A 14999-nucleotide genomic window follows, 5' to 3' on the forward strand; every position below is an offset into this window, starting at 1 on the left:
TGCTTTGTGGTCTGCCTGGAAGAGTTGAAGAGACCAACATTTTGGATGGCAGGCCTTTAGTTCTGTATTTACACAATGCTTAGCAAGAGGGAAGGAGTTCTAGCTGGCCAAGGCTTTGCAATTCTATAACATCAGTGTGAGCATATGTGCTGACAAGTCTTGAAAAAAATGTATTGTGATCAGTTTTTCTGAGCAATTCCTTAAACTGCTGCAGTTTTTTTAGGTAACTGAAACCGGTGATTGGTGAAAAAATCACATGAACTGAAAACAGCACTGAACAACTATAAAACTTTAAATAGGGTTTCAAGAGAAAAGACCCATGGAGATGGGTTCCTTAGTTCTGTATTAATCCCATTGTAGCAAATCATGCACTACTATTAATGATTTTCCCTAATATTAAGTATAGACAGAAGATTATTTTGGATAGGTTACAGGTCTTCTTCCATCAAGAGGCAGATCATGACCTAAGTGAGATTAAGGAAAACCTTGCTCCCCAAGTACTTTACAGAGTCTGTAGACAGGCTGCTACTGGGTGCAAGAAAGTCAAAATGTGACCTAGTGTAGAGGTTTGTGGTTCTTAAAAATGGAATATAGGAGTTCATTTAGTGTAATGAATATATATTTTTATATAGCTTTTTTCTTTTAGTATTCTACATCAAACTGCAGCTGTTCTTTTACATTGGACCGTCCTTAACGCAGAAGTGCAATAATTTACAAGATAAAGGATTTGACCTGCAGAATTTTAACTCTTACTTTAGGACCATATAAAATATATGCAGGAAGTCAATATTCTTACTTCTCATGAAGAAGAAATGTTTTCTGATGGAAAAAGAGACTGCTATCTTAACTTTTTAGCACTACACTGATTTTTTAAATGGAAAAAAATCCTAGCTGATGAGGTAATATATGGTAATATATAACAGAAGTGTAAGAAACGTCCAAGTATAAAACCCCTTTAAGTTTCACAAAGTGGGCTAATTAGCTTCAGTATGTTCACTTATTTAAGTCTCCTACATCCAAGAAAATTTCCTATACCACATTGTACAGAAAAGACCTTTGTTGCAATTAATGTTATCGGAAAATCTTAGGTGAAAAGCTAAGCACTAAATACATTCTTTTGTCCTAAGGACTTGAGTGAACTGCATGAAAATCAGTAAGAAAAAAAATCCTATAATCTTTAGTCACTTTGACAGTACCTTACACAGTAGGTAACAGCACCTTAATTCTCTAATTAAGGCGGTATCTTCAGCCTTCCTGACAGTCAGTGAAGTTTCTCATTTCCGATAACAGCCTTGAACCTGTGTGACATTGATGTTCCAAGCCATCAGAAACACAGCTTTGTATTTACACCTGCTATCTGCTGTTCAATTGGCATCCCCACCAACTGAGGATGAGGTGCATGTTCAAGAGGCCAGTCAGGCTGATCTGCACCTCCTCAGATGCAAGTATGAATTTCTATTTACACCAAGGCTTGGGCTCAGGCTGTGATGTGAAATTCATGCTTTTAGCCCTACCTGCTCTTATTCTCTTCCCTCCCATTCACCAGTAATGCAGGAGGTTGGCACTGCTGACAAAACTTTGCTATTGGGCCCTGGCTCCAACTCCTCTTGATGTGACAAGGCACTGCTGCCAGTGCCAGCAGCAACAGGACAAAGCCAGGGAACATGTTGCTCAGAGGCTTTTCTAAAATGGATGAACATTTAATGTAAAAAGTCAAAGTGAAATATTCTACCTGGGACTGATAAGTGAGCTCTCAGCTAGTTCTTTATGCAGAACACATCTATGGAAACATGGGGGAAAAAATCCACAATAGAGGGATTTCTTTTCCTCATGAGAACATCTGCACTGTGAAGTTTGAGTATAGGTTCTTACTTGATAGAAATGTGGGCTATGTCCTGGTTTGGGCCAGGATAAAGGTAATTTTCTGTCTTGTAATTTTGCTTTTAGCTAAGTTTCTTGTAAGTAAGTGTGTGGGCTGAGGGGGAGAGGCTGTGGTATCTGCTTGGTTTTAGTTTTCATCAACCCCACTAGAAAGGATTTATTTGAAAGGCCAAGCAAAGCATGCAGCCATCTGTATTCTGTGCCAGGCCAGTGTTAAACTGTGACAGACTTACATTATTTTTTGAATCATCTCCAGTTCTTGTCCATACAGGTGTTTAGAAAAAGCAATTAAATAATCATCAGCCTTCCAGTTTCCTTTCCAAATATAACATTTCAGATGGAATTGTGATAAAATATGATGCAATGTACTTATTCTTGGCCTATGCATTTCTTCCAGACGTGGTTGTGTTTGTTCTTAATTTAACTGGTACAAAATAGCCAACTTTTTCTGAAAAGCAGAATGTCACATAAAGCCCAGGGAACAGTAAGAGGTAATATATATAAGTCATTCAAATAACTTCCTCAGTGGGTCAGAGCATACATGCTTCTTAGTTTTCTAGCTATGTATCTATCAGAGTGAAGAACACCAAAATAATGGATTTTACAATTAAGCTAAAAATCTATACAATTCTGTACTAATTCAAACATCTGTAAATAATGCAATTAGATATGCTTATCTTTTGCCAGTCAAATGAAGAAATATTTTTGTATGCATTTTGAGTATTCTGTCTTTGCATATCAGGTAATAAATTTTGGAGGTATATTTTAGGGTTTTTATCCATTCAAAAAGCTGCGTTTTAAAAGTAATTGTATACATTAACTAAAAAAATAAAAGTTGTGCATATGGAAAACGTGTTCCTCTTTTTTTAATGTCTTTTCTGTAAATTCTTATTATGGAGAAATAGTCTGCTATGGAGGGATCTGAGGTGTCACACTTCCCCCAGGGCATTTCTAGGAAGCACAAAGGAAAAACTGTTGTTCTCTCTGCCATGTAGGGGTAAGTGAAGAAACATAAAGGCTACAAGAATATGGAGAGACATAGTCTGCAGGGACACGATATCCCAATCCTGGAGAGCCCTAGTGAGCCAGTCCCCAGCCTGAAGTGTCTGGATTAAGAGTTCCCCCAGTTTAGGATTGTGCAAGGATTGCTTGATGTGACCTTCTACCCCATAACAGCATGGCTCAATTGTATTTATAATCCCTTCCTTTCTCCAGTGCTTCAGAACTACCCTGTAATTGTGGACTATTCCACCGAATTACATAGGGTTTACAAAATGCTAAGTTTATGGAAAACTTGAAGACTGTAAGCTCTTGCCGTGAAGCTTTAGTGTGCACTGGAGGTCCACTATTTCACCAGATCATTGGCATTTCTATAGCCCCGACTGTAGGGAATCTGCCGTAAAGCCCAGGGCTGAGCATTACGGGGTAGAGCAGAACAGAACCACAAGCGGCTGAGAGAGCCCAACGTGGCTTCAGATCCGCCTCGTTTCTGGGAACCCCGCACCAGAGGAGCCAGCTCAGGCAGGGCTGCTGCGGCTCCCGAGCAGACAGATCCCTCTTTTAGTTTTATCCTTCCCCGAGAAGCCATCGGGTCACGCCTCCCACGGCTCCCTACTACCGCGGCCGGAGGGGCTCCCGCGTCCCGCCATCACCCTGCCCGGGCTGCGGATGGAAGCAGCTCCCAGCGGGGCGGGCACGGCACAGCACACCCGCCTGAGACGCTTCCCAGCCGGGCCCGGCCCCGTTTTCCATGGGGGGAGCGGCGAGCCCCCGTCCCGTCCCCCCACAAAGCGCATGCGGAGCGCACGCCGCACTACACCCCCTCCCGGGGCAGCGGCGGGATCGCCGCCATCCCGGCAACCCCTGCGGAGCAGCCGCGCCTTCCTCACGGCCTCGCCGCAGAGCCTGCCGGGAGACGGGGTCTCGGCGCTGCGCCGTCCCGCCGAGCTCCTCCGCGGGCCCCGCCATGTTCTCCCTGTCCTGCGGCGGCGCGGCCGCTCCCGAGCGGCGCAGCGAGCGCGGTACCGAAAACATTTTCTCACTGCGCACTTCTTCACGCCCCCCCAGCTCCAGCCATCTCCCGGCCGCTTCCGGTCGCGCCCTTCCGCTCCCACAGTGCCCCGCGCCGAATCATGGACCACAATGGTGAGGAGGGGAGAGGCCGGGAGACCCATCCGTACCCTTCCCACCTGGGCCCGCTCCGCCATACCGGGCGGCAAGAGGCCGCGCGCGTGGCCGCCGGCTGCGGGGAGGTGCCAGGGTAGCGGCGGGATGCGGCCCGGTGCTTCGTAACTCCGTCGGGGCCCGTGTTCGCCGCGATTCCCCGCGGCCCGTGCGGCGGGGCCTGCTCGGTTCCCCTCAGCGCCGGCCTCGCCGTCCCCCGCTCCCCAACCGCCGCGCGCTCTCCAACGGCGGCGCGCGGAGGCCCCGCCCCCTCCCCCCGGCACGGCGGGGATCGGGCCCGGCCCCCAACCCCCCCTCCCAGCACGGGGCTGCCCGCTGGCCTCAGGGGCCGCTCAGCCGCCCGAGCCTCCTCGCACTGCCGCGGAGTGATGCGGCCATAGGCGGCGGCTGCGCACTCTCGGGACGGGCGGGCGGGAGGCCTGCGCTAAAGCCTGCGGTGCGCCCGGAGCCCGCCGGCCCGCGGCAGGTGAATGGCGCCGGTAGCGTTTGGAGGCGAGGCGCCGGTTTGCCCGCTGCGTTTCCCGGGTTCGGTGCTGAGATTGTGTTTTGTGTTGCCTTAGTTTTGGTCGGGAGAGGAGTCGTGCTTAAGTTTGGTTCTGTAGCCTTGATGTAGCCTGGTTACTGTGCTGGCGTAGCCTAGTGAGTGAACGAGTGGTCGTGTGGGTTTTTTAGGGTTATTTTGGAGGTTTTTTTGGGGCCCCCTTTGTCAAGATTGCTTTAGCTGTATTTGTAAGGTACTGTACTTGAGGTGTGTTTATGAATTCTAAAAAACCACATAGGCAAAAATACAAGAAAAGTTGATAAAAATGACAGTTTGGGAGGGTGTATAATTTCTGTTCAGAACTTCTCTCTCGAAGTAGCCTTAACCATTTTGGAATGTTTAATGTTTTTTCATGTTTTTTGTCTGTACTTGATCCTCCAGTTATGCTTACAGAGACTGGAATTTATTATCCTTCCATGAAACATGAATGACTAATAAACTTGCTAGTTTGGAGTAGTCAAGCAGCTGACTAATGTAAATGTTCCTAGCTTGCAAAGGTATATGGAAGAAAAACATCAGAACTGACTTGTTTCCTATTGGCAATTCAAGGGACCAAATAAAACATAAGTTGCTTTTTTGTAATCCCTACTTACCAATTGATTGAGGTCCTGCAGAGACTTTTTCTGGCCTGTGCTTTTGTGTATTATGATAGAAAGCAGAATTTCCCAACAAGTGAAAAACAGAGCAGCTTTAGTATTGTTATCTCTGATTTTCTAGGCCAACAGTCTCTGGGGCAGGCTGGTGTCACAGTTGTGTGTTTGCTGGGTCATTGTTTGGCCAACAGGACAGTCTAAACAAAAGCAACAAATGTACAAAAGTATAACCAGGCTTCACTGGTTTTGCCTTTTTACATACTGGTTTTTAAAATGAAAGATGTCAACTGCAGTGCTAAGAGAAATCAATAGCTTTGATTCTAGGTAATCGAGAGCTCTTGTTTTGGCAGTGCACAGTCCCAATTGGAAACTTTGTTGCGTCTCATAGCTCTGGTGGTAGCTGCTGAGTAACTTAGGAGAAATCTTTTTCCTTTTTTTTTTTTCTGGTTTTCTTCTACTTGTTGTGTTGTGTGGGGTGGCAATAGGCTTTGAGGGACAGTAGACTGTGAGGCATTGTGTAGAACTATATTAATGGGACCCTAATTTCACTGCTCAGAGGATGCTGTGCTGAAATCCTCTGGGGCCTGGGTGTTCGTTCCAGGGCTGCAGTGCTGTCTCCAGTAGGATGGCAGGGCACAGGCTCTCTTGGGACACACCCCTTCGAGGCTGAGTGTGTCCCACTTTGAAACACCTGACAAAATGACATTTTCAGTTAAAATGAACGTGAGCTGGGTAGATGCATGAAGGACATAACTTTATTTTTGTATGACTGAAATACTATCAGTGGTTTAAGGTAGAGCCACTGGAAGTGATGGGAGTTGTAGCCCCTCATTGATGCTGCTTGTTACAATACCCTGTCCAGATTATCTCTTGGAGCTTATATCTGCTGATATCAGGCTATTTCTTGCTTCCTTTGGTACTCAAATTTAAACCTAGTCAAAGATAATTATGTTTGTAGTGGGGAACAATAATTTTCAATTTAGTAAGGGTACTTCTGTATACTCTTAAAAGTACAGATACTTTTGTGGTACTTTATGCTAAATTTCTCAGTGATATCTCAAGACGCTCAGTTAATATGTAAATTAGCTTCAACTACAATAAAAATTTAGGTAAATTGTAAAAATTATCTTTACTCGTATGGATTTCTATGTTGTTAAGGTTGTATAAAGGATTGACTCTTCAGTATTATTCCTGCTGTGAGAGGAGCTATACAATTAATGTTTCTTTCTGTTGTGGGGAAGTGACAGACTAACTTTTAAAAATATCTTTACTTTTACCACTAAATGTCCTAAAATCATTGTTGTTCCCAGTACAGTTTTTTGACTTGACTTCTAGAAGAAATTGTGAAGATACTTATTCTGAAGTGATTAAACTTGGATATGTTTCATGAGTCTCAAACAAGCTTTAAAAATTATTGGTTTAGTAGTCTTAATATCTAGAAACTCTTTAGAAACTCTTTGATAACTGAAAAGTTACATAAACTTTTTTTTTTCAACCTTCCATAGACAATGATTTGCAAGGAACAAATAGTTCAGGATCATTGGGTGGTCTTGACGTTCGTAGAAGAATCCCTATAAAGCTTATCTCAAAACAGACAAACAAAACCAAACCTGTGCCTCGAACTGCAAGAAACATGAACAGGATGCCTTCAAAGACACAAGCTGGTGATGAAGGTAAATTAAGATCAATACTAGCCCTTTCGTAGGGAAGCTTATTATTCTGCAGCATTATTCAAGACTTTATTCAGGCTTGGAGACTTCAGAGTCCAAGGTTCTGTCCAAATGCAAGACAAGTTTCAGTTTTGGGGTATTGCTGCATTGTAGGGATTAAGTGTCAGACGTTTCCAAAACAGACAGTGTCACTGTTTGGCTGAACCCTTCTGCAGAATGGGAGCAGCAGATTAGAAGAGCTGTGGCATTTATTGATGATTTCAGTACAGAATGACACATCCTTTTAACAGCTGTCCTATCAATTAGGGAAGTGTTGTGGTTGGCTCGTGTCTTTCTTCTCTTTCTTCTTTCCACAGAAGAATTCGATTATAATGAAGAGGAACGATATGAATGCAAAGGAGGTGAAATGTTTGGCAATCAGAGGAGATTCCCTGGACCCATCTTTTGGGACTATAAGGTAGAGTCATGAATAGGAAGTTTTGACTTTTTGTGAATCATGAAAGCTGTAGGTATTCCTGTTAGGTACCTTCTTAACTGAAAGCGCTTCCATTACTTTTGACTGACTGAAAAGACATCCTCTGCTTTCTCATGTTTGTAGTGTTCTTGCATCCTTCTTGTATAATTTGGAAATAATGTGTGTGTTAGTGATAACTGAAATGAGGAGCTTTAGTGATGCTGGGTTTTGCTCTCTCACCTCCTTGTCTGTCCTATCAGATAAACTTGCTTGGGGAAAAGGATGATACACCAGTCCATTTCTGTGACAAGTGTGGATTGCCCATCAAAATGTATGGACGCATGGTGAGTGAAATTACCAGTGGAAGGTGCATCCATAGTTTCTTTTTAGGTAAAATTAGGTTTTATTATGTCTCTGTGGATCCTCTAAAGGTTACTGATATCAGCAGACCTCTAAGCAGCAGAATATCAGGATGGAACTAGGGGCTTTTATTGCTGAAGTGGGTTTGTTCCATCTGTCTGGCCAGTCACTTTATCCCCTGATTTAATAAAGTAAGCTTCAAAATGTTAAATGGAAAACCAAAACACTATCACCAACAAAAACACTTTAAAGATAGGTTTGGACTTCATGGGACTTAGCTTTAAATATAAGCTGTATGTCAATCGAAGACTTGCAGTGAAGCTAGTTCAGTTCAATTCACTGTTCAGTTCTATGTTACTTGAAAATTAGTGTAACAAAATCCCCGAGATCAATTTAGATTCTAAGTGTGATGTAACAGCCTTCAGGAGCTGACTTAATGACAGTTAATGCTTTTAAAAATTTCCTTACTTGTCAGCAAGGCAAGTGTAATTAATTATAAATGTTCAGTGTTGGTGTTACTGCAAGACTTAAACTTTTGCCTCTGTGTTTTTGCCAACTCTTTAAAAAACCCAAACAAACCTACCTCCAAAAAACCCAAACTCAACACAAACTGCTTTAGAGAGAGTGTCCATGGAAAGATGCTGTAAACTTCTAACTACCACTATGCCTGTTCACCTTAGAGGTAACTTAGTTACTTTTATTAGAAAGTGTGTGCTGGAGGGAAGAGCTGTGTTCTGAAATTACATTGATACTCCCATGTGATGTCATAACAGAGCCATTTTTTTGTCTCTAGATACCTTGTAAACATGTTTTCTGCTATGACTGTGCTATACTGCATGAGAAAAAAGGAGACAAAATGTGTCCAGGGTAAGTTATCTCTAGATTTGTTATTAAAGAAAATGTAGGAAAGTAACTTAAATATCTTGCTTCAGTTACTGTATTAACACAGTCCTTATTTGTGTCCGTGTAGCAGATGCAATAGAGCACTCTTTACTGCACCTCTTGATTATAGTTTTACATTCCATGTTTTAGGATTGTAAGCTGTGGGTGGTAAACACCCATAGTAAATTTGCTGTTTAAGTATTTGTGTAGGTAACCTGTTAGTTCTTTAGCTTGAATAGGAATAAATGGCAGTTTAGTTTACTTAATGATAGTCTTAATGCACAGGAGGAATTTGTTTGAAAGAGTGATGCTAATTATAATTTCCACCTCATGAAGTGTGCATGTTTTTTTCATCGTTGTGTTTGGAGACTTAAAAAATAGATAAACTGCAAAATCAATGAAATTTTTCTTTCATTGCTACCGTGGGGAAAAAATTTCCATTCTGATTTGGATAATTCCAGTAAACTGTTTGACTCTTAACAAAAAGATGTTAGCAGATTGAGCTCTCTGTGATGACAGTAAACCAATATTCTCTTCTGATTAATTAGCTGTAATGAACCTGTGCAGCGAATCGAGCAGTGTGTCCGGGGGTCTCTCTTCATGTGTAGCATTGTTCAAGGGTGCAAGAGAACTTACCTGTCCCAGAGGGACTTACAGGCTCACATCAACCACCGTCACATGAGAGCTGGGAAGCCTGTTCCTCGCCCTCCAATCGAACCTGTGCATCCTCCTATTGCCCCCCCGCCCGCCGAAATTCCCGAGCGCTTCATAATGCCTCCCGAGAAGCATCATATGAGCCACATTTCACCAAAGCAGCACATCATGATGCCACCACCTCCTTTACAGCACGTGCCCCACGAGCATTATAACCAGCCCCATGAAGACATCCGTGCCCCTCCTGCTGAGATGTCGATGGCTCCGCCGCCACCCCGCCCGGTCGCTCAGGACACCTTCCGCATTTCGACAAGAAAACACAGCAACTTAATCACTGTCCCTATTCAGGATGATTCGAATTCAGGTGCTCGAGAACCACCTCCACCAGCCCCTGCACCTGCTCATCATCATCCTGAATACCAGGGTCAACCGGTGGTGTCACACCCTCATCATATTTTGCCTCCACAGCAACATTATGCACCACCTCCCCCACCACCTCCACCAATCAGCCACCCTCTGCAGCATCCTCCCCAGGCAGCAGGTACTCCGCACATGGTGTACAGCCAAGCTCCTCCACCACCAATGACCTCTGCTCCTCCTCCAATAACCCCGCCACCTGGACATATAATTGCCCAGATGCCACCTTATATGAATCATCCTCCTCCAGGACCACCCCCTCCTCAGCATGGAGGACCCCCTGTAAATGTAAATGCACCCCCTCCCCATCACTATAACCCTAACTCTTTGCCACAGTTCAGTGAAGATCAAGGAACTCTTAGTCCCCCTTTCACACAGCCCGGGGGGATGAGTCCAGGGATATGGCCAGCTCCAAGGGGTCCACCTCCTCCTCCAAGGATGCAAGGGCCTCCTGCTCAGGCCCCACTTCCTGGACCACATCACCCTGATCAGGCCAGATACAGACCCTATTACCAGTGATACGATCAATTATATGAATAGAGAGTGCTATGAAGAGGATAAAACTATATATAACAGCCTTTTAATTAACTGTTTTGGGGTTATTTTGTTGTGTTGGTTTTTTAAATACTGTAATTTTGACTGTAAGACATTTTGGGTTTGAATCTTAAATGATTTTTAATCTTTGACCGTAGGACTCTAACTTCAAATATTCTGTAGTGCTAAAATAAGTGGCTTAGTAGACCACAGTTGCATTTTAACAGAACTTCTGTCTCTAGTGTGGCTAAATTGTCCTAAGATGAACACTTGTAATACTATTTCCTGGAGAAAATTAATGCGTGTTGTACCATTCTGAATATTGTTTTTGTTAAATCCAATGCTTAGTTTCACTCGTGATGTTTTTGTTAACCTGTGTACAATAATTAAATCAAAATATGGTTGTAAAAGTGGTGAGTTTTTATATGAAGTTAACACAGACCTGGTTCCAGGACACCGTTTTGGCACTAATACTTTCCAAATGGGCAGCATAATGAAATATTAAGGGAACTTTAATATTTCTCCTACTTACAGCTACCACTGTTTATAAAAAATGCAGGCTATGGTGAATTCTTTGCACTAGAAATCAGGCATGCAGAGTACTGCATTTCAGCTTTTTTCTTTCAAATCTATGCAGCAAGATAAATCTCACAGAAACACAGCTTCGAGCATGACATGAAACCAGCTAATAATATCTTGTGGGTTTTGGTAGGGTTTTTGAATGCTTTTGTTTGGGATTTTGGGTTTTTTGTTTGTTTTAAAGCTAGTTTTGGTTCAGAAGGTTCTGTTGACATGTACACGTGCACTACTCACTGGTGTTGAATTAAAACTATTATCTTTACCTGTGCCTGTGTTTGCGTGGTAGTGGTGGTGAATTGGCTTGCCACTTCTGGTAGGGAAGTGGGGTTTGCCTCTGCCACTTTGTATGATATGTACAGTAGGAAAGCTTCCCATTTGGATAACCAATAAAAGTGGTCTGAAAATCCTTATGTAGATAAAAAGAAATAAAAAAGCTACACATCCTTTATCTCTCTTGATTTTATGACACAGATATCCCTAAACAGACAACAGTTAGATGGGATTTTATGGTTTGTTTTTTTTTTTTTTTTTTAAAAGCAGCAATATAAACAGTCCCTTGGGTCTGTTTTGGCCCCAAAAACTGTTTTATAAGCATATTTTTGAAGAGAGATACAATAAATATAAAATGAGAATGTTATTTTTTAGTGCAGCAGCAAGACAGTGATGTCTGTTGCTTGGAGTGCTTATCTTTGCATTTCTGATCAATGTTAGTGTTGAACCTCTGTTTTCTTCAAAATACCACATTTCTAGCAGTGGTGTTTTAAGATTTAGTCCTTTGAGGTTTTTTCCAGGGTTTGCCATTTCCCCCTGTTCTCTGATAACCTCAACTATCTTAATGCCTTAGTGTTATTATTTATTTTGTAAACCTATTCTGCCTCTTAAGTGTGAAATTGGCAAAACAGCTTTGGCAGTGCAACATTACAACTTTTGTGATTTTAAGTATAAACTGCATATTTTTAAGGGCTCTCTAGTGTTAACTGCCATTGATTTCCTTGTGACCATGGGCAAATCTTTCACATTACCTTTCAAATAAGTACTTTTTTAGAGAACTGCAAATACTCTTTTTGCTATACAAATGGCCAGTAAGTGTTAACCAATTAAAAATACAGCCTGCTTAGCTGTAATATGCTTCTTCCTCAGATAAAGTTCTTTGTTTTGGCTTCTCTGAAGAATAAATTGTTTTAAATAAAACACACTGGAGAAGGAGAGGCTGATTGTGATAATGTGCTATTAAATGGGGCCATCTGAAAATTTACTTTTCTGGTGTGTGTGAAGGTGAAAATGTCTGCCAACATTATTTTGATTTAAGTAACTTACAATAAACACATGACAAACTTAAGGACTCTCTCTGGTCACTGTTAAGTTATGAGGTAGGAAGTAGGCTGAGGCAGGTTTATGTTACAGCATATAACTTAATATGGGAGGAAATCTGCCTGTTTATTTAATATTCTTTGGCTATGCAAGGCCAAATTTACATGGGATGTGCCTGTCTTGAACAGACTTACTGATGGTTCTAGACATCAGCTTGATTTTGTTCAGGCTGAGAAAGTAACAGGTTTATGACAGTACCTCTTGACAGACTTTTGTGCAGAGAAATGCATCAGCCTCACCTTTATTTTGAAAAAAAGGCATTCTGAAATCAGTCGTTACCTGTCACAGGTGAGGAAATAAGGCAATTCTGTCCATCCTGATCAAGTTTAGAGACAAGTTAGGTTGCACACTTCAGTTATATGTTACCCAGTCTGTTGTGAAACAAATGAAGGGTCCAGACTTAAAAGTCTGCTATTCTTGAAGTTATTGATAAAAAACTTTACTGAAAATGCTGAGGCAGCTGAATTGACTAAGGGAAAAAAAAGCAGACCTTGCTCTATCAAAAAGCATAACCAGCAAATGGCACCATAGAGCATATGTGGGAGGGTTTTTTTATATTTGTATTTGAGGCAGAAGTGATGTGCCATATGGCCAATGACACTGCTCAAAGAATCAGTGGGGTCCTTTGAATTGTTTACTGACCACTGACCAAAAGTCTTCATGACAGAGAACTTAGCAAGAAATCATCTTACATAGGCAGAACTTGAACTTGGGTCAAATATCTGTCTTCCTTCTATAGGAAGACCTAAATCCATGTAATTTATTGTCTTAACTATACCAATGTAACTAAGGATACTGTCAATGCTTTCATATTTACAAAGTTAAAAAATCTATGTGTCAGTCAAAATGTTATGTTAACAGTGGGGTTTACTCAAGGGGTTTGGGGAGTGTTTTGGAGTAGTTTTTTTTCTCAGCTTGGTTTTGTTTTGTTTTTAAATATCCAACGGTTCCAGTGTGAAATGGCAAATATATTTTATTTAGTTACTTAGTTGTGTAACTGACAGTCTTAGAAATTGTGAGATGTACGTACAAAATACTTGGTTTCTTACATAAGTCTTACTGTAAAGACAAACATTTGAATTAATTTATGTTTATTTTTAATTAATATCTGTGTCAGTGGCAGTGTTCTCCCTCCTGAGGGAATGCTGAGCAAAACTCAAGGTTTGGAAGAGGTCTATAGTGACATTTAAATTTGTGAGCCATTGGAGGTTCTTAATAATGTCATGCAAGGGAATGAGAAGGGGTTTGTTGATGGTTTGTGTCCACCATGGAATGAATGGAAGCACATTGGCAGATGGCCTGGAAACATCTGTGGTTTAGATGCTTGTCTCCTTGCACTTTATCGTCAATTCCATCTATAACTTTGCTTAAAGGATTGCCTGCAACCATGCATGCTTTCCAACAAGCAGGCTAAGTGTATGAACCATGTCCTTTATGTTTGGTGGATTTTATAATGCTGTTAACATTGAGATTGTATTCCTAGATGTTCAGTGTTAAGTGATATTTTTAATGCCTTTTAAAAAAAAGAAAAATAAGACATTATTTAAAAATCTGAGCACGGAGAATTAAAAAAACCTGACTCTATGGAGATCCTAATTCTCACTGCTCTTGAAGGAGTGTCAAATTCTGTATTAAAAAATAAAATGGAAGTAACTCACTTTAGAGTTTGCCCACCTAGCAAGCAAGAAACCTGTCAAGTGTTCTCAAAAGCAAATTGGTGAATATGCTTTCTCTGTGGATTGAGACTGAACACACCTCTCCTTACAATGTTTTCTGCCCAGTAAAACTTGTGCCTGTGTTACTTGCATTGCTGTGTTGCTGATAGCAGTATGCACAGGGTTGCATCTGAAGGTACCATTAGGCCTGGGAGACAGGAAAAGCACAGCAGATTGCAGTTGCAGTGTAATGTAGAATGTATGGGAAATAAGTTTGAATTTTTCCAATTTGTATAAATTCCACTAATATGTCCAGTGCAGCAGAGAAATATGCAAGGTTTGTATTTCTCATCCTTACTTTCCATATCTAAAGTAAATGTCTGTATTTTACAGGATGTATTTTCCCTTTTTTAAAATTTATTTTGGTGGTTTTTTGTTTGTTTTTTGTTTCATGTCTGTAGAGTCTCTTTAATAGTATAAATCTACATCCACAGTTTCCTCCCCACCTCAGGATCCATTTAAACCTAGGTATTTTGCACGTGCTGCTTTTTGCAGATGGGAATCTATCACCAGCAATCCAAAAGAACTTGAATACCATTGCTTTAATAAATCACACTATTCATTTTTCTTCTGGTAAGAAACCTCATTTCAGTGTGACCAAACTCCAGTGCGTGTCCACAGTAATTTTTCACTATGTTGTTAGTAGTGCATTCAGGGCCTTTTCTCCTGGCCTACTAAAGGTGAATTGGCTATCACTCAGAATCTAAGCCCAGCTGCCCCCAGCTCCTCTAATATCCGAGGGTCAGCTGGGTTGCAAGGGGGTTTATCTTATGCAGAATTTCTTTAACATGTTCTGGTACATTATATTCACACTAAATTCTACTGACCATTTTTTAAACTGAACTATGCATTTGTTTGGGCAATGTGAGTGAAAATAATGAAATTTAAAGCTCCTTTTAGTCTTAACTTAGCCATCAGAGCAAATTCAGAAACTTTTCCTACTCTGAATTGTACCTCCTTGATCTCTATCATATGATAGAATGGTTTGGGTTGGAAGGGACCTTAAAGATCATCTCGTTCCAACCCCCTGCCATGAGCAGGGACACCTCCCACTAGATCAGCTTGATCAAAGCCCCATCCAGCCTGGCTTGAACACTTCCACGGACAGGCATCCACAGCATTAATTTTTTGTGGTGTTTTTGTTTTGTTTGGTTTGGTTTGGTT

At 41.6% G+C, this 14999-nt stretch overlaps 1 protein-coding gene across 4 annotated transcripts; it reads left to right on the top strand.

The window, feature by feature from the left end:
• Positions 1-3722: 3722 nt before the first annotated feature.
• On the top strand, positions 3723-10580 carry CBLL1 (Cbl proto-oncogene like 1). 4 transcript variants are annotated; one of them, XM_030465823.1, is made up of 6 exons: positions 3723-4026; positions 6705-6872; positions 7226-7326; positions 7584-7667; positions 8477-8550; positions 9114-10580. In XM_030465823.1, the coding sequence occupies exons 1-6, from the start codon at positions 4014-4016 to the stop codon at positions 10153-10155; spliced, it is 1482 nt and encodes a 493-aa protein (XP_030321683.1). In that variant the 5' UTR covers positions 3723-4013; the 3' UTR covers positions 10156-10580. The 4 variants fall into 4 exon arrangements, with proteins under 4 accessions (XP_030321683.1, XP_030321688.1, XP_030321666.1 ...); XM_030465828.1 differs by having other exon boundaries at positions 7229-7326; XM_030465806.1 differs by lacking the exon at positions 3723-4026 and adding an exon at positions 4504-4590.
• Positions 10581-14999: the final 4419 nt, after the last annotated feature.

This window comes from Calypte anna, chromosome 1 (assembly GCF_003957555.1).
Source record: "Calypte anna isolate BGI_N300 chromosome 1, bCalAnn1_v1.p, whole genome shotgun sequence".
In the NCBI taxonomy this organism is placed as follows: Eukaryota; Metazoa; Chordata; class Aves; order Apodiformes; family Trochilidae; genus Calypte; species Calypte anna.

What these genes read in the sequence shown, in the direction of transcription:
- CBLL1 (XM_030465806.1), top strand. Translation starts at nt 4,536, where the DNA reads ATGGCGCCGGTAGCGTTTGGAGGCGAGGCGCCGGTTTGCCCGCTGCGT. An exon ending in TCAAAATGTATGGACGCATG is followed by an intron (nt 7,668 to 8,476) that starts GTGAGTGAAATT and finishes TTTTGTCTCTAG; the next exon opens with ATACCTTGTAAACATGTTTT. An exon ending in GGAGACAAAATGTGTCCAGG is followed by an intron (nt 8,551 to 9,113) that starts GTAAGTTATCTC and finishes CTGATTAATTAG; the next exon opens with CTGTAATGAACCTGTGCAGC.